The sequence below is a fragment of the Bos javanicus genome, chromosome 15, assembly GCF_032452875.1.
Source record: "Bos javanicus breed banteng chromosome 15, ARS-OSU_banteng_1.0, whole genome shotgun sequence".
Taxonomy (NCBI): Eukaryota; Metazoa; Chordata; class Mammalia; order Artiodactyla; family Bovidae; genus Bos; species Bos javanicus.
This window is the reverse complement of record NC_083882.1, coordinates 21,592,028-21,611,312: the sequence shown is the minus strand read 5'-3', so window position 1 is coordinate 21,611,312 and position 19,285 is coordinate 21,592,028. Positions and strand designations below refer to the sequence as shown.

General features: G+C 42.8%; 1 protein-coding gene across 1 annotated transcript in view; it reads right to left on the bottom strand.

Moving 5' to 3' along the window:
* Positions 1-1,803: 1,803 nt before the first annotated feature.
* The window catches only part of POU2AF2 (POU class 2 homeobox associating factor 2), a 39,083-nt gene continuing 21,601 nt past the window's right edge, over positions 1,804-19,285 (bottom strand). Inside the window, exons 3-5 of the mRNA XM_061440247.1 lie at positions 6,616-6,658; positions 3,673-3,971; positions 1,804-2,564 (exon numbers count right to left, since the gene is read on the bottom strand). Of these exons, the coding sequence (XP_061296231.1) occupies positions 2,163-2,564; positions 3,673-3,971; positions 6,616-6,658 (744 nt within the window). The 3' untranslated portion in view covers positions 1,804-2,162. The remainder of the gene's footprint in view (positions 2,565-3,672; positions 3,972-6,615; positions 6,659-19,285) is intronic.

Below are 19,285 nucleotides of genomic sequence, written 5' to 3'. Positions count from 1 at the left end.
GCTCTAAGAAGGATGTAGACACCACTGGTCACTGAGCTCTACTTATCTGAGAGCCAGGTTGTGAGAAGAAGAACATGACAGGTGAGCAGAAAGCAGCAAACCAAGAGAAATAAGCATGCCTAATATTTAGTGTTATAATCAAATCAAAATTAAAGTTACAGGAACATATATTTATTATGTACACATACATGTATAATATCTGTGTTGCGTGATACTTGGTAACACACATAAGCAGTAGATGACTGTAATTATTATCAATTTTATACAGTCGATCTAGAAAAGTGACTTTAAGACCCTTCCTTGTGAAGGCTCCTGTACCTCCAGGGATGGCCAGATCTTCTCCTGATGAGGGGCTTGTCGTCCAGGTATGAGTGAGGCTGGATGACAGATGGCTCTGCTAAAGATACTGGTAATCAGGACTAAGTTCTCCAGTTTGATCAGACTGCAGAAGGGCAGCTCCCTCTCCCATTGTAGAAGCTACCCCCTTCCACAGTGGCTCAAAGTGAATACTGAGCGAAGTAAAGATTAGGCTGTGGGAAGGAGTGTGGGAGGAAGGAGTAGCCAGGGGACCTGGGAGAGTGCAGTCCAGCAGCTAATGACCACCAGTGCTCCTTCCATCAGTGCCTGGTCCTCTGAGGATGCTCTCCCAGGAGTGGGGTGAAGAGTGTGAGTAAAAGAGGCTCCTATTCAAGCATTTCTGTGGGGACGCCGCAAATTAAGAGTGTGTTTGCTCAACCAGAATATACTCTTGAATGCCCAGAGAAGGAGGAACATCAATTATTCACTTCTAAGTGTGAACTAATATCTGTTTTTGACTTTCTAGACTTCTAAACAGAGCATGGGACCCTGTCACAGAGGATGCGATGGAAACTGTTTTGAGTGGCTTTGGGCCCCTAGGAGATGGAGATGCAGGGAAAAAACATTGGATTAGGATAAACCAGAAGGGTTAGAAAAATGTGATGAAGGGAATAAAGAAAGGAAGATGGTAAGAAGACAAAAGGAAGATTCTGGGTGTAACCTGCGGAGCTTGAGACAGGCTTTGCCAAGTTAAAGTGTGTGCAGGGTGTTTATGATGGGCTTGGCCTGCAGACAGGCATGGTACATGGTGGGAATAACTGTGAGAGCTTAACTTGCAAAGGAATCCAAACCAATCAGACTTATATGAGACAGATTGAGGCTTCAAATGTCCGTTTCTTCATTTATACAAAGTAAGACCTATATATTTCTGACCAATGAGCCACCAGCAAGGTCTCTCTTTAAATAGGAGGTGTGTGTATACCTGACACTGTCCTTCTTCAGAGCCCCTTTGCTTCTGGTGTTCTTGTCGACAGTCCAGGCCTGCTGTCTGTGTTTTCCTTATAATGCATGCATTCTTATTTGATTATAGAATGTCCATTTTACTAATCCACTCTGAGAACTGTTGGTGTATTCCATCAGAAAAACAATATCTAGCTTAATTGCTCAAAGAGGGCTTTGGTCAAAGACAGTTTTTGGCCTTTATTGTTTTTTGGATTAGCCTAATTTTTGGACATCTTGGGCTTTAGTGCAGAGTCAAAACCATGTAGTTATGAAGCCAATGGTGTCCTGGCTTCATCCTACTTTAATGACAATAAAGCATTTTTTTTAATGGCATCACATTTATTACTTGCAAGTTATTATTTGTAAGTCCCTGTAAGGTGAGAAATGTATGTAATACTTCACACTTTATAAAGTCACATGCTATAAAGTGCATTTTGTTTTTTGTGCCCTAATTTATTTTATACCCTATACATTCTCTTTTATTGAGGAACACACATAGTACATAACTAAGAAAAATTAGACAGGAAAATTAGTATGTTTTATGAGCTGCATAAAGTTTTTAATGTAATTTAAGCAAAACTACCAGTCTTAAAATGATACTTCAAAGATAACAAAAGATTCAAAACATAATGGGTTATTAGGCCCCAAAACCTCACTGTCAGGCTGTCTATCCCTGGCACACTGAATTCACATTGTGGTGTGTTTCAGTGGGGTTATGGTGGGTGGATCACAAATAAATGCCGTCGTCTTGTCTTTTCAGGACAACGACTTGTCCTGAAAACCCACTTCTGAAAGAACTGCCACACCACAAGAGTCTGTGAATACAGAGAACTGACTTAAAGCACAGAAGTCCTCCGGTGCCCTCAGTAGGCTCTGCGGCATTCGTATGTCCCCCACGCCAGGCTCCCGTCTTCTTTGGTCCACGGAGAAGTGTCCTGGAGGGCAGAGGTGTCTGCCCCCTCGTCCTGGGAGAAGGGCCCCACCTTGGGCGGTGGGTCATTGGACATCGTCATGAAAGAGGTGAAAGGGTAGGGGGCCGGGGTGGGGTACCCCTGTGTGTGGTACAAATCCTCCAGCGCATGCAGCGAGTAGGACTGAACCCCGGTGAGGGGGCCCCCCCAGCCGGCGCTCCTGTGCTGGGCCGCACCGCCCGACTCCAGCTGCGAGAGGGAGCCGGTGCTGGGTGCCAAGCTCTGCAGGGTGTCCGCCGGCACGGGGTCTGGCTGGCTGAGGCCTTCGGGCACCGTCTGCTCCCACGAGTCCCTCTGAGGAGGATGGAAAGGTCACTGGGGTTAGTCACTAGGTGATGGTCTGACGGGGACACATTTCCTTCCCGACACAGGGGCCCGTGTCTTCCAAAGCAGGCTTGGGGTCCTCCCTGTGCTGTCCAGCGCCTCCTTACAGGCGGCTCTCTCCTCTGCTGTTGGACACTGAACGTTTTAGTGCCTTTCTCAGTCTAGAATTGGGTGTGTGTGTGTGCGTGTGTGTGTGTGTGTAAATAGAGTCCTTTCCCCAGAAAACTTTAAATGAGTAAATGTGAAAATGATAAAATGAACATTTAGGCAGCGTTTCATCTACTCCTGGAAGGAGAAGCCTCTAAATTACAGGGTGGGCTTCTAAGGGGGCTGGGACGGCTACCCTGCCCCCCAAGGAGCAAAGACCTGGAGCCTCATAGGTTGGGGGCTGGAAAGGTTTAGGTTTGATTCAATGCTAGGCCACTTACTAGCTTCCTAACTCTGAGTGCCTCACTTTGTTCTTCTGTCAAATGGGGCTTTAATAACTATACCCTGAGTTGTTGCCAGTATTAAATGAACATGTACACGTAATTCCCAATCTCTTGAGGCCTGTTTGGTCTAAAACCCCATGTCCACAGACTTATTCCTTTGTGGTCGCGGGCTTTACAGTTTTGTATAAAAAAGTTATTCGTGCTCTTTCTTATGAACTCATCTCCGGAAGGACTGCGAGAGAAGCAGGTTCTAAAGGGTAGAAATACCGTCGGGGAAAGAGGAACGAAGGGGAAGGTCAGAGGCTTCCTGATGGATATGCCCCGGGGACGGCCTCGCTGGGTCTGCGAGGTAAAACAGTGCTCTTTCCTTAAGCGCTGGCGGAATGATGGGGGACCATCTGGCAAAATCTAGAGTGTTAACACAATGGCTGTACATCCCGTCCTATTTAGTCGTCCCGCCTCAACCCCTGGATACACAGAGCCTCCTCCCGCGTGGCTGGCCCGAAGCCCCGAGGAAGGCTCTCTGAACGTGGATTCTGGCTTCTGCCTGGGCGAGTAGACCCTTGGCTGCTGGGCGCACGGGCTGTCCAGGGCCGCGGGAACCCGACCTCGGTGACCCCCCCTAAACTAAACCTCTGAGTACTTACCAGCGCGAAGTGTGCGGGGTCGCTGGGGAAGGGCGGCGGCAGGAGCGGCGGCAGGGCCGAGGCGCTGAACAGGGTGCCGCTGTTGGGGGTCAGGGCCGTGGGGCGGTGGTCCCCGTAAGGCTCCGGGAAGTAGGGGTCCAGCAGGGCCCCGTGGCCCTGCCCTGCTGAGGACTCGCAGGCAAAGGGCTTGGCCGCGCTTGACGTGCAGGCGTCGTTGGCAAACTGCTTGGTGTTGTGAAAGTCCGGGTCGGAGAGGAAGGCTCTCCTGACACCATAGTAACCTGACATCACCGGTGAGCCTGTTGCCAAAGGGAAAACAGACGGACAAATGTCTCCTCGGAGGAAGTCAAGGCATGTCTATGGCAGCCCGGTCTTTCCACGTGTGACATGGTGTTTCTAACGCAGGCCTGACGCCAAGGCCAACATTTAAATAGATAGATGGCTTGAAAAGCATTCAGTAGGGTGGCATTATGGCTTTTAACTACTCTGGTCCCCCAAACTGGTATGTTTAAGGTCGAGCTGCCTTAGGTAATGAGCTCACTTTACATGGAGTTATTACTGCCCAGTGCCTCTCACATACACATTTTTTTGGTACACCTTCTGTATGTGAGGCGCTCTACTAGGAAGGGGCTGGGCTAAAGAGGACAGGATAAGAATCCCCTGGCATTTGCTGTTATCTAATGAAGCATCTTTTTCACAGCTTCTAAGCCTTGCCCCCATAGATTAAGAGGCTGCTTCTGGGGCATGATATGTGAGATTCAGTTTCTCTAGATAAGGTGACCTCACCCGGAATCAGCGGCAAGTTGTACTCTTCTTTTAATTTTTGTACACTGACGGTGACTTGCACCTAGCAGGCAACCGAAAATGGTTTGCCTTGCTTTGCTTCTGGGAAGCCAAGTTAGAGGACCACGATAAAGGTTTTCTTGGCTTTGAAGAGTCTGGTGTTATTTGCTGCCCTCTTGTGGCCAATTTGAGTCCCCACTCAGCTCCCCTGGGCCCTGCAAGCTTGAGAAGGGAAAACCTGGCACAGAAAGCCCCCTTGGTGGAAACCTGGAGAGGCTGAAACTAAGAATCTCATTTAAGGTAAGGCCCAGCGAAATAGTCCCAGACGAGAAGAGATGTGTTTGCTAAACGTTTTCTGAACCTGCAGTTCAATTGTATCAGGGAACCCTGTATCATTTAGAACGTGTTCAGGAGCACAGACTCGAGGACTGTAAAACAGATTTTTTTTTTTTTTTCCCCTCCAGCTGGTGTTGGGTGTGATCCAGTTAGCTCAGACCTACTCTCTTAGTCACAAAAGAGTTGATCTGAGAGGAAGTTGCAGGTGCTTGTCTTTCTTACTTTCCACAACCGCAGTGCACTGCTTTTGAGCTTTGTCCCTGCCCACCCTGCCTGCTCTCTGGGAGAGAAGACAGACTCATCAAGAACCTCCTCCCTATTACCCTGACTCAGTCTTACACCACTGTCCAGACACAGCGCTTAGACCCCTGCTACCCAAGGCGGCACATTGCATTGTGCTCAACACTCTCTCATCTGAGCGTAGTCCTCTTTCCAGTTGACCCACCAGCCCTATGCGGGCAGAACTTACATCTTATACATTTTCTGTAAACCCAGTAGTATAATACTATGTGCAACAATTCATGTAAATTTATTCATTCATTCAAATCAAAATTCCTCGCAGAAACTTAACAGCACAATTCCACTCACTCCATTTCCATCTTAAATTCTGTAGCCCCTGAATTCTAATCTGCTCATGAATTTGAAAGCTGCAGTTAGAGGTTTCGTCATAAGCATACTTCTCTAGAAAAAAATATCTGTGCCCGTGAAAATCAATACCAACAAATAAGGTTTTGTTTCATGCCATGAATCTGTGTCTGTCGTAGTGGTTAAGGCTACAAACAGCAAGGAGACTAAGTAAAAAAGGCTACCAGGCTCTCCTGTCTGCATTTCCAATTTCCAAATAAAAAAACACAGAGAAAAAATCCTTTGGTGTTTAAACATGTATTTTTTCTATTTAAAAAGAGGAAGAGCCATTCCAGATGATGAGAGAGGCTGCAGAAATTTTCTTCTGTAGAATGGAGCAGATACAGGCAAATTCCAATGACAGTAAATGTGATTGGGAAACACGGTATAGAGACATTCAGACATGCGGGATCTTCTTCTGCTCTAATTTCTTTCCCTTATCCAGCTCTGAAGATGACCCAAATTACTGGGAAACCTATGCCGCTTCTGAGCTTGGAAGTGGAATTCTCCAGGCAAGAATACTGGAGTGGGTTGCCATTCCCTTCTCCAGGCGATCTTCCCAACCCAGGGTTTGAACCGGGGTCTCCTGCATTGCAGGCAGATTCTTTACCATCTGAGTCACTGGGGAAGCTGTAAAAACTGTATAAAGGGCCTAATTGCTCTTGCTTTTGCCCAATAAGCTTATACTAGACAAAATGCATTCCAAATTCAGGAACGGCTGCATGAGGTCTGCCTTTACTGATTTTACAGTGATGTATAGAACAGTCTTATGGACTCTGTGGGAGAGGGAGAGGGTGGGAAGATTTGGGAGAATGGCTTTGAAACATGTAAAATATCGTGTATGAAACGAGATGCCAGTCCAGGTTCGATGCACGATACTGGATGCTTGGGGCTAGTGCACTGCGACGACCCAGAGGGATGGTATGGGGAGGGAGGAGGGAGGAGGGCTCAGGATGGGGAACACATGTATACCTGTGGTGGATTCATTTTGATATTTGGCAAAACTAATACAATTTGTAAAGTTTAAAAATAAAATAAAATTAAAAAAAAAAGATAAGTAAAGAATACATTTTAAAAACAAGTATTTTAAAGCAGCAAAACGTTCAAAGTCTTGTAAGGCATCTTTGAAAGAATGGAAGCCTAAATGCCTGATTTACTTCAAAAAGGAAGGAATCGACCCCTGTGAACTGCAATACTTACCTGGCACTGGGCCAAATGGAGACTGAGCGGAACCGACACTGCCCTGAAAGATAGAGAGGCATGCGTGTTTTATTCTTTTAAAAAATTTTTAATTGGTGGATAATTGCTTCACAATATTGTGATGGTTTTTGCCATATGTGAGAATGAATTGGCCATAGGCATACACGTGTACCCTCCCTCCGAACCCTCCTCTCTCTTCCTTCCCCCTTTTTTTTTCCCTCTACTGTTTGTGTTAATGAAAGTGAAAGCTGCTTAGTCATGTCCAACTCTTTGCAACCCCATGGACTATACAGTTTATGGAATTCTCCAGGCCAGGATACTGGAGTGGGTAGCCTTTCCCTTCTCCAGGGGATCTTCCCAACCCAGGGATGGAACCCACGGTCTCCCACATTGAAGGCGGATTCTTTACCAGCTGAGCCACAATATCCTTTTTCAAATATGTATCAGTGATTTATATAAATGGGTTATGGGCTTCCCAGGTGGCGCTAGTGGTAAAGAACCCACCTGCCAATGTGAAGGACATGGGAGATGCAGGTTTGATCCCTGGGTTGGGAAGATCCCCTGGAGGAGGGCACGGCAACCCACTCACTCCAGTATTCTTGCCTGGAGAATCCCATGGACAGAGGAGCCTGGCGGGCTACAGTCCATAGGGTTGCAAAGACTACTGAAGCAACTTAGCACGCATATCACACGCACATTTATATAGATACATACATACATACACAAATAAGGTTGTATTTGGTTTTATCACTGAATGGCCCCCTTTAAGCTGTCTGCCTCCCTGTAGAATGGAAGCTTCACTAAGGGTAGAAACTTTGACTGTAACTTGTTCTCTGCGGCTGGAACAGGGAGTGATTCATAGTAGACACAACAGAAATATGTGGAATAAAAATAGCAGTTTAATGAGCGTAGGAGGTTGAGGCTGTTGTCAGTTGAATTATGTCCCCTGAAAAGATATATTGAGGTCATAATTACCAGTACCTGTGAATGTGAACTTATTTGGAAACAGGATCTTTGAAGCAGTGACTAGTCAATTTAAAATGAATTTACTCTGAAGGATGTGGCCCTAAATCTAATATGATCGGTGTCCTTATAAGAAGAGGCGAGACAAACACAGACACAAAGGGGAGAAGGCAGTCTGAAGAAACAGGCAGAAATTTGAGAGCTACAACTTCAAGTAAGGACCACTAAGGTTTGCCAACAACCTTCAGAAGCTTGTGGGGGTGGGGGTGCGGGCTTCCCCAGTGGCTCAGCACTAAAGAATCTGCCTGCAATGCAGGAGATGCAGGAGACAAGGGTTTGATCCCTGGGTTGGGAAGATCCCCTGGAGGAGGGCATGAAAACCCACTCTAGTATTCTTGCCTGGAGAATTCCATGGAGAGAGGAGCCTGGTGGGCTACAGTCCATGGGGTCTCAAAGAGTTGGACACGACTGAAGCAACTAGGCACGCACGCACCTATGCCAGAAGCTAGGAAGAGGCAAAGAAGGGGGTACCCCTAAAGCCTTCAGAGAACCTGGCTCTCCTGACAACTCGATTTTGGACTTCTAGCCTCCAGATCTGTAAGAAAATAAATAATTATTTTAAGCTGCTTGTTTGCGGTAATTTGTTACTGCAGCCTTAGGACATGCCCTAATACAGAGTGTGATTGATGATGAAACAGAATTCACCTCAGTGTGGGAAGTGGCACTGTAGTAGTAAGATGGGGTGAGGTGGACCTAAGCTGGTGTCCCCCCATTAAGGATGGGGTGGGGAACACATCCTGGAAGAGGAGATGCTCAAGCTGACCGCTGAAGGAAGGGTATCCAGGTGTGTCGAGTCTTAAAATGCAAATTCTGACTCCAAGAGGCCCAGGAACAAACTAAGTGGAAAATGTAGCTGTTGTAAAAGTGAAGAGGTATCAACATCCACGTTTTCGGATTTGAGTTCTTAGTTCTGTCCTGACCCTGATAATCCTACAGACTCTCAAGAGTTGGAGGGATTTTATAGAGTCTTATTCAACCAGCACTCAATGCTGAAATCCTCTCCACTGTTATTAACCCTGGGTGCATTCAGCTTCTAGTGATGGAGAACTCTGCACTCTCTGAGAAAGCCAATTTATTCTTTGGCAACCTCTGTTACAAATGTACTTATTTCTAATCTCCTTGGTCTATACTGAAAAAGTTAAACCCTTCTTCCATAAATAGCTCTTCAAATATCTGAGAGTAACCCATCATTTCCCAACTGTCTTAATCAGACTGGGCTGATATTACAAATACCATAGACTTGGTGGCTTAAACAAAAAACATTTCTCCCAGTTATGGAGGCTGGAAGTTTGAAATCAGGGTGCCAGCATGGTTGGGTCCTTTGAGGGGCTTTCATCCTGACTTGCAGTTGGCTGTTTCCTTGCAGTGTCTTCATGCGGCACAAAGAGAGATCATCTTTTCCATATGTCTCTTCTTGTGGGAGCACCAGTCCCATTCATATGACTTAACTCTCATGACTTCATTACCACCCCAAAGGCCCCAACTTAAAATACCATCATACTGGGACCAAGGCTTTAACATATGAATTACAAAAGAAGTAGGTGAGGTATACAAACTTTCCATCCATAGGACTAAATTGGAATTCTATCTTCTCTAGGGAAATATCCACCAATTGGCAGATTTTAGTTTTGGGGGCTCCAAAATCCCCGAGAATAGTGATTGCAGCCATGAAACTAAAAGATACTTCCTCCTTGGAAGGAAAGCTATGAGAAACCTAGACAGCATATTAAAAAGCAGAGACACCATTTTGCCAACAAAGGTCCGGATAGCCAAAACTATGGTTTTTCCAGTAGTCATGTATGGATGTGAGAGTTGGACTATAAAGAAAGCTGAGCACCGAAGAATTTTGAACTCTGGTGCTGGAGAAGAATCTTGAGAGTCCCTTGGACTGCAAGGAGATCCAACCAACCAATACTAAAAAAGAAATCACCCCTGAATGTTTGTTGAAAGGACTGAAGCTGAAGCTCCAATTTTTTGGCCACCTGATGCGAAGAACTGACTCATTGGAAAAGACCCTGTTGCTGGGAAAGATTGAAGGCAGGAGAAGGGGACAACAGAGAATGAGATGGTTGGATGGCATCACTGACTCAATGGACATGAGTTTGAGCAAACTCTGGGAGATAGTGGAGGACAGGGAAGCCTGGCATGCTGCAGTCCATGGGGTCTCAAAGAGTGGGACGTGACTGAGCATCAGACATGGCTTAGCGACTGAACAACAGCCACTCAGAGGTAGCACGGTATTTGAAAGAGAAGACTCTGGAATGAGTGTCTATATTTGAAACCCAGCTCTGCTTCTTGTTTGCTGTGTGATCTTAGGCACATGAAGATTAAATATGATCTTATATGTCATGCACTGAGAATAATTCCTAGTTTTGAGTAAGGAGGGCATAAGTATTAGCTATTATCACTCAGATGCATTTTTACATTTCTTAAACTCCATGGTTTATTCCGATAAACATGTCACCGTGTTTGATGTTAAAATTCTTTAAAAATTATTTTACTGATGTATAGTTGATTTACAATGTTGTGTTAGTTTCTGCTATAGAGCAAAATGATTCAGTTATACACATTCTTTTTCATATTCTTTTCCGTTATGGTTTATTACAGGATACTGAATATGATTCCCTGTGCTATACAGTAGGATTTTTTTTTTATTTTTACAAAACATCCATTCTACTTATAGTGGTTTGCCTCTGTTAATCCTAAACTTCTTAGTAGGTAAACAGTGTGTGTGGGGTCCAAGGTCAGGATGCTGTGATGTCTTGTACGGGAAGCAAAGGAGGTAATGATTAATTAGAGAAGAGCTTGTGTTCAGGCACATTTTCCCATGTTGCCAGGGCCCATGGTATCTAGTGTTCCCCTCTGCTTTCCATCTCTTTCTTCAAAGGCCTGTGCCAGGGCCCATTCCCCCTGCCTCTTGCCTCAGCCTCCTTCCCTGGGGAAGCAGAGTGTGGCAGGATGGTGGCCATCCCTGGTGCTGCCTTGGGGGGTGTCCTGTTGCCCTCTTGCCTCCTTTTCTCTGCTTGCTCCTCTTTAACTGCTCTGGCCAAGGCTGGAGCCTGGAGTGAGGCTTCCTGTGAAAGGCAGGGTGCACGTCCAGCTGGACAGACAGAATTATGAGCATCTCTCCATAATGCATCGGTTCATCAGCTGGCCCAGCCCTCCCTGGCCTCTGCCTGAAGCATGAGCAAAGGTTACTCTGGGCTCACACAGTCCCTGCAGTGTCTGCCACCACCAGGGCCACCAACAATCTTCTTCGGTTCCTTTTCCTTCTGCCCACTTTTACTTATTACTGTGGAATTGCCAGCCCTGTACTCCCAATCCAGTTTTAATACCTGAGGAACTTTCATAATGACTAGGCTAGTTGATTTTATTTGTTATTTGATGAAAAGAAGCCTCTTGTGTTCATTTCCCCTGTATAATTTTGCCCTTTACCTGCTGTGGAAATTAAACACTCTATTTCCATGCTTTATGATTAGTCATAAAATTTTACCTTGCGTATTTAACAAAGCCTACAAAGAGTATCTTAAGCCTCCCACTGACAGACACGACCCTTAGGACGTTAACTCTTTTTGCTCCTCTCCTAATTTACATCAGGGCTTCCCTGGTGGCTCAGGCGGTAAAGCGTCTGCCGCAATGCGGGAGACCTGGGTTCGATCCCTGGGTTGGGAAGATCCCCTGGAGAAGGAAATGGCAACCCACTCCAGTACTCTTGCCTGGAAAATCCCATGGATGGAGGAGCCAGGTAGACTACAGAACACGGGGTCACAAAGAGTGGGACAAGGCTGAGCGACCTCACTAATTTACATGAGTATGTATTTTCTTGAATTTTAGCTTAAACCTCCACAAATTAAACATCATGATTATTTTCATCATCATTTTGGCAAGTAAATATGTATTAGACTTACTACATGTTTATCATTTTCTTTTCTTATCTGTCCTCCAAACTTTTTTCTAGGTTCATTTTCCTCCTTCTGGAAGAACCCTTTAGAAAATTCCTTTCCTGTAGGCGGTGGTTTAGCTGCTAAGTCGTGTCTGACTCTTTGTGATCCTATGGACTGCAGCCCACCAGGCTCCTCTATCCATGAAATTTCCCAGGCAAGAATACTGGAGTGGGTTGCCATTTTCTTCCCCAGGGGATCTTCCCAACCCAAGGATCGAACCCACGTCTCTCGCATTGCAGGCGAGTTCTTTACTGACTAAGTCACCTGGGAAGTCAGTGTTGGTGGCAATTTCCAGCTTTTATGTAAATGAAAATATAATTCCTTTTTCCTTTGTACTTAAAAGACACTATTTCTGGATTCACAATTGTAATTTTATAAGTATTCTTCTCTCAGCACTTTAAAGATTTCATTTCACTGTCTTGTGGCTTCCATGATTGCTGTTGAGAAGTTTGCTATTAAACTTACAGATATTCTATACAAGAATCTTTCTTTCTTTTCTGACTACCCTTTAAAGTATACTCCTTTTGGCTTTAAGAGTTTTCAGCTTCACCTCCTTTTATCTTGAGATAGATTTTTAAAATGTATTCAGCTTGTATAGGATGTACTTCATGTGACTGGGGATGCATGTCTTTTGGAAAAGTTTCAACCATCTTTTTCTTAAATATTATCTTGTCTGTATTATCTGTATTCTCTCCTTCTGAGTCTTTGATGTTTGTTAAATCTTTTACTTTTATCCCCAATAAATTCTCAACTTCTTGTTACTTTCCCTCTATCCATGATTCTATGTTCTATATTTTGGAACAGATTGGTATAGATTTCTTCAGCTCTACACCCAGTTCACTAATTCCTTCTTCAACTGTAGCTTATTTGCTGTTTAACTCATGCATTGATTTTTTTTTTTTTTAGTATCTATGATTAGATATTTTCTCAGTCCTATAAATTCTGTTTGATCTATTAAAAATATTGGTTGGTCTTTTGTTGAGTGTACACTATTTATTTTTATTATTATTGTTATTTTTAAAAATTTTGTATTTGGTTATGCTAATACCAAAATTCCCAAAAGTCCTGGGAATTTAACTTTATTGTTCATGCTAGGACTCTCATTCCTAGTTATTTGTTTCCTTATGCATTTGGTGATCTCTGATTGAAACATGTATCTGGGTTGATCTTAATCTGTGAAAATCTGAGTTCCTAACGTTGTGTTTCTCCTGAAGATATATGCTTATATTTCTTGGGAAGCAGCTCCCTTCCAGGTTCCCCAGTCCCAGGTTGAGCTACCCCAAACTTAGCAAAACTAGCTCAAGGACCAGTCAGTCTTCACATAGAAAGCTAGTTTGGACCCCTGTCCTTAGGGGAATCTGCCTTTCTGGGGTGATCATCTTCTCATCATTCAGTGTCTTTACTTCTGCTCAAACATTTCCCCTCCCTTCCATGTCACCCCTCAAATCACCCCACCAAACCGCCTAGCTTTATTGATTTCCCTTACATCCTACCAGCTCAACAAATCCGCAAAAAAATTTTTATGCAGGATCCAGTTTTGTTGTGGGTATAATCTCCCTACCTCCAGACCATTGACTCTGCCTGAAACAAAATCACATCCCCAAGGATTAGAAATAGGAGTATATGCTGTCCTGTCTTTCAAACACCAGATTAAAAAAATTTTTTTCTATGACTTCCAACATGTTCCAGCAGAGATATGAATTATAATAAAATTCATAGGCACATACTTGTAGAAATTTTATAAGCACACTATTAGGCACATGACCAAATATGTTATATTGCTATCTCATTAATTATCAAACCACTCCAGAAGGTAAGTAATATTATTTTCATCTTAATGATGAGGAAATTGAAATAGAGAACAACTCAGGTTTCTCTGCAGGTAGGGTTGTTGCTGGTGGTAATGGTGTGATTTCAGGGTCTGTTTCTTTTATTTTTTAAAAAAATTTTTATTGGAGTGTAGTTGATTTATAATGTTATGTTACTTTCAGGTATACAGCAAAGGGAATCAGTTATAGATATACATATATCCACTCTTTTTAAGATTCTTTTCTCATATAGGCCATTATGGAGTATTGAGTAGAATTCCTTGTGCTATACAGTATGTTCTTATTAGTTATCTATTTTATATTTGTAGTATGTATATGTCAATCCCAATCTCCCAATTTATCCCTCCCCCATCCCCTGTGAACCGAAAGTTTGTTTTCTACATCTGTGACTCTACTTCTGTTCAAAACTTATCTCATAACTACCACACCAGACTGCCTTCCAAGAGCTTTAATACCTTGAAAATAAAAGTGGGAAAACGTCATAGTTTAAAAATTTAGTAAAAAAGGAGACTTAGGATATTCAGCATTACTGACTCAGTGGACCTGAGTTTGAGCAAGCTCTGGGAGCTGGTGATGGACATGGAAACCTGGTGTGCTGCAGTCTGCTGCTGCTGCTGCTGCTGCTAAGTCGCTTCAGTCGTGTCCGACTCTATGAGACCCATAGACGGCAGCCCACCAGGCTCCCCTGTCCCTGGGATTCTCCAGGCAAGAACACTGGAGTGGGTTGCCATTTCCTTCTCCAATGCATGAAAGTGAAAAGTGAAAGTGAAGTCACTCTTCGAGACTCCATGGACTGCAGCCTACCAGGCTCCTCCATCCATGGGATTTGCCAGGCAAGAATACTGGAGTGGGGTGCCATTGCCTTCTCCGGTGCTGCAGTCTACGGGGTTGCAAAGAATCGGAAACAACTGAGTGACTGAACTGAACTGAACTGACGACATTCAGAGAAACCATATAATTAAATAAATGCTCACAAAGAAGATTCAGTGGGAGGTATATTTCCGTGTGTGTGTGTGTGTGTGTGTGTGTGTATATATATATACTTCCATATCTATATGTATATATCTATACATTTTTAGCCTTCAGTAAGTATTCCATTTTGGGGGGAGGAGGTTCAAATTTGATAAAGCATAATTTATGTACAATACAATTTCCAACTTGTAAGCATATAATTTGATCAATTTTGACCATTTCAAAAAACTCCTACGTGATCTCCCCCATTGTGATATAAAACATTTCCACATAATTAATTATTTATAGCTATAATCAGTGCTTATGGTGACCTGGGAAATATTTAGATTGGATAAGTCATATAAAAGGCAATGATAGCACACAACTTCTGTTCATCTCACAGAACATAGAAGAGTTCTAAAAGGCCTATTCTGGGACCAGGAGGGGTTTCACTGGACTGATTTCAGAGCTGGTATACCAGATTCATATGTTGAGAAAGAACAACCTAAGACATGAGCCTTCAACATGCGCACTAAGTATCTTTGCTCATGTGAAGGGAAAACACATTTCTTTTTACCTTGTTCAAGACATTATATTCATTCAGTTGCATCTCACCATATGAATTCTTTAGAAATAATATTGAAATTAATATTGAAAAGCCCATAACTTTTGACCAAACAAGATGGTATATAATTTTTATTTTGCATACAGCAAACAACAGGATCTTGCAATGCCAGGTAGCCAAATTTAGAGGTTTACATTTGAATGAAATTTGCCAGTGTGCAACTTCCTGTAGCTAACACAGCAGCCTCACAGCTGCCCCGAAAGCCCCTCCATGAAAATGAGTTAATTTGAACTAATAGGTCACCATGATAGTAAAGTGATAAGATCAGGAGTTTCCCTTCACTACATTTATTGTCATTTTTATGACCCTATAATATTTTTAGGTGCCAGCCTGAAAACTGAAAGACCATGTGAAGTGTACTAAAGAAGAGGACTGCAAGGAGTGTAAGATTTTTCATGATATATTTAAAAAATTCCAACTATATAGTCTGAAAGTGTCCCTTTAAACTTGAAGATATTGCTGCTAATGCTTAAATAAAAATCATAGCCCCTTCTGAATGGCTGGGATTCCTTTTCAAGGAATTCACAGCATATTTAATTTCTCACTATCATCATATCTATGATTGGGAGAGAGGTGGAGATATGATATACTGAACATTTTAAAACCATGTTTTAATATCTGAATTGAGAACAACCATTAGTCAAACAATTTTCTTCCAACTTTGAAATGAATGTAAAGTCAGTGCCAGGTATAATGTTGTTATCCTTTAAATAGGTACCTGTGTTAGGATGGAATACCTTCTTCCTCCACAAGAAAATGGGCGTAGAGAATTAGATGCTTAGCTAATGTGACAAGTATATAGTAGAACTGGGGCATTCTGATTGGTGTGAGCTCTTATGCAGTGACTCAGCTATAACAAACCTGTTCTAATAAGTCTTATTAATTTTGCAAAGTTTGAAAAAGGTTTTAATTTATGGACCAGTTATCTGAGTTACCTAGTAATTCAGTCATAAATATGGATAAGAGAAATGCTCCATAATGAATAGGAACTAGAGTTCTAAGCATCTACCATGTGCCAGATGCTTTATGTAATGCTATCTTATTATAAAGTAGATATTATCACCTCAAGTTTATAAAAGAGGAAACCAAGCATCAGAGAAGTTAAGTGATGTGTCCCAAATTGTCTGTCTTATAAATTGCAGGACTAGGATTTAAACCCAAACTCTCTAAGATTTATTCCCCCTCAAGCTCTCAGTGACATAACCAGTAGGTTGTGTGCCCTAGCCCTTCTATCAAGCCAAAGATATCTCCTGGCACCTCTGATGTGCTAGGCACAATGTTGAATGTCTCAGGTGCTAGAAAAAATGCAACCAAAGGGCTTAGATTAGGATCTACTTAGGGACATAAGCCATTTGCTATAGATTAAATATGGCCACAATTACTTTGCAGCTCTTCCCATCAATAAGTGGCATCTATACTTCTACCTCGGAGAAGGCAATGGCACCCCACTCCAGTACTCTTGCCTGGAAAATCCCATGGACCTAGGAGCTTGGTAGGCTGCAGTCCACGGGGTTGTGAAGAGTCGGACATGACTGAGGGACTTCACTTTCACTTTTTACTTTCATGCATTGGAGAAGGAAATGGCAACCCACTCCAGTGTTCTTGCCTGGAGAATCCCAGGGACGGCAGAGCCTGGTGGGCTGCTGTTTATGGGGTCACACGGAGTCGGACACAACTGAAGCGACTTAGCAGCAGCAGCAGCAGCAGCAGCATACTTCTACCGTCTTGAATCTGGGATGGTTTTGTGACTTGATTTGGCTAGTAGAATGTGGACTAGCATTTTATGAATACCTGCTTCATGCCAGACTCTGTGCCATGCACTGTATATATATTAGTGTGTTTCATCACTTTTAGTAATTAACATTTGTGTACTTTATATACTCTACATAATGCTAAGTGATTCACATTGTTCCACTAAAGCCTTGCCGTTAACCAATGAAATAGACTGCTGTAAGTAATTATCTTTAGATTACAGATCAGAAAATTTATAGGCAGTGTAAAGACTGTCAAGGTCACAGAACTAGTGAGTGACGAGGCCGGATTCTACTAGACCTGCTCGGGCTGTGCACGTAGAGAGGGGAGGTTGGGGTAAGGATGAGAGTAGCAGTGGCCATGAGCTGCTGTCCTGAGGAAGGTGACTGAACACATCACGCTGGAGGCGATATAGGAGTCCTGTTTTGAAGGATGACAGGAAATCAGTAAGCAGATAGGATAGGGGGTCTCGTCATTGAGAGGCAAAGCAAAGGCTCAAATGTGTGGACAGCATGTCACAGATGTGGAAATATGCAGACAGGAAAGCTGGAGGAAGGAGCAAGGGCCAGGTTATAAAGAGCATTTTTTGAGCCAGGCTGAAGGAACCTGGACTTTGTCCACTAACAGGAAGTGGTTCTTTAGATGGCTATTAGCAGTGTAGATGTATTAAAAGTGGCATTCTAGGAAATTTAATCAGGGGCTGAAAATGATGGTCAGAAATGGTTGGTGTGGTGAGAACATGGGCTGCTGGAGCTTCCCAGATCCACGATACAGGTCTGATGGGCTCTCGGTGGGGTGGGGTTGGGGAGGCTAGCAGGTGACATTTATATCCACCTCTATTTGGCTTTGTGTTGGAGCCTGGTGAAGGCTGATACCTGCCCTGTGGGTACTAAGGGCTGCTGGCCACCTGTCCTGGTTGTACCGATTCCCAGGGCTCTTTCTCTCTTTTCTTCTTTATCGCCAGCCTCCTCGGTTGATACCCATGTGTAAAGAGGGGCCTGGCATGTCTCCCTCATAAGGCCCTATTTACAAAGGAAAAAAACCCTATGTCCTTAAATGATTTAAGAGGTCATTGTATAGGTTCAATCCTAAAGCCTGTAAGAATTTGTGAGGAAGCAATATTGAAACATATATCTTTAAAAACATTTGGCTTGCTTCTATAAAGCCTAGATTATAGAGTATTTATTTCACAAAGAAAGAGTTGATTTGGGGCACCTTAGCTCCAATATCACCATCTCAGGTGGAAGTAGGGACTATGTGATTGATATAAGATGGAGATATGATAGTATGAGGTGCTTTGACTGATGCCTTCAAACATAGAGAGGTAAAATGAAGACTAAAAGAGACCTGTTTAAATTTTCTCTTGGGAGAAGGGAATTCACCACGAGAACACCATGTATTTTTGTAATAGTGCATGTAAATAACATAGATTTTGATATTGATTACCTTGGTGCAACAACTTAATTTCTTTATAATAAAATGTCATAGAGAAATTCTGGAAGATTGCACATGACCCTGGGAAGTAGAACAAGTAGGAAGGGAAGGTCAGTAGACTTAAAAAAAATTTATGCTGTTTTATTAAGTTTGAAATTTTACCATGTGTTATTTTTGTAATTGAAACTAGTTAATATAAATTAAAAACCAGAATTTAGGTCTTATATCTTTATTGTAGATTTCAAAATTAAAAAAAAAATCTGTGGTTCCAACTGTCTTACATTTCTGGTCTATGAACTATTTTATGCCCTTTGGAAAGTAACACTGTTATAGAATTCCAAACTTCTGACAGTTTCTTAAAATTTTACTGTTAAAACTTTCCTGCTTGGCACAAAATTATGTCCAGGCTGCCTCTGTGAGAAAGTTATTTCTGTTGCCTGAGTTACAAAATGAAACACATTTTTTTTTCACCCGTGGGTCTTGGCGCGCCTTTGGAATGCTATTTGTATTTATGTAGATCGATAGCTAAGTTAGAATGACAGGAGCTACTGGGATGCACATTAATAAATGGTATCGTACATTTTGGCCAGAACGAAATGTGCAGAACTTCAGCTCTGCCAGATGGACTTGCCATGGCTGTTTCACTGAAAAACTTGATTACTTTTGCAAGCTGAGTAAAAGAATTCACCACCCGGAAATATTTTAAATTTCATGACATTAAAAACAACCACTACAGAACCAATAAGACAGCTGAAAAAAATAAGGTGCTTGCAAAATGTTTGCCTTTATTAATATTATTTTTTAAAAAGTTTCTGCAATTGTGAAAGAGCAGGTGGTTGGGTGGGGAACATGGACAGCCCTGGAAATCTGGTTCAGTTCTCCGAACAGGCAGGACTGTGGGCTAATTAAAGTCAGACAATGGGCCATTTTGTAATCTTTAGATAAAACATTCATTCAAATGAATGTCAGGGATATAATACGTACTTCTATATTCAAACATTGGCGTTTTGAGTTTACAGGGCAGGCCTTGCCTGCTCCGAAAATGTTTCTTTCTTTCTTTTTAAGTTCTTTCTGGGCTCAGAAGGGGGTTAGTTGGCAATGTTAACAAGCAA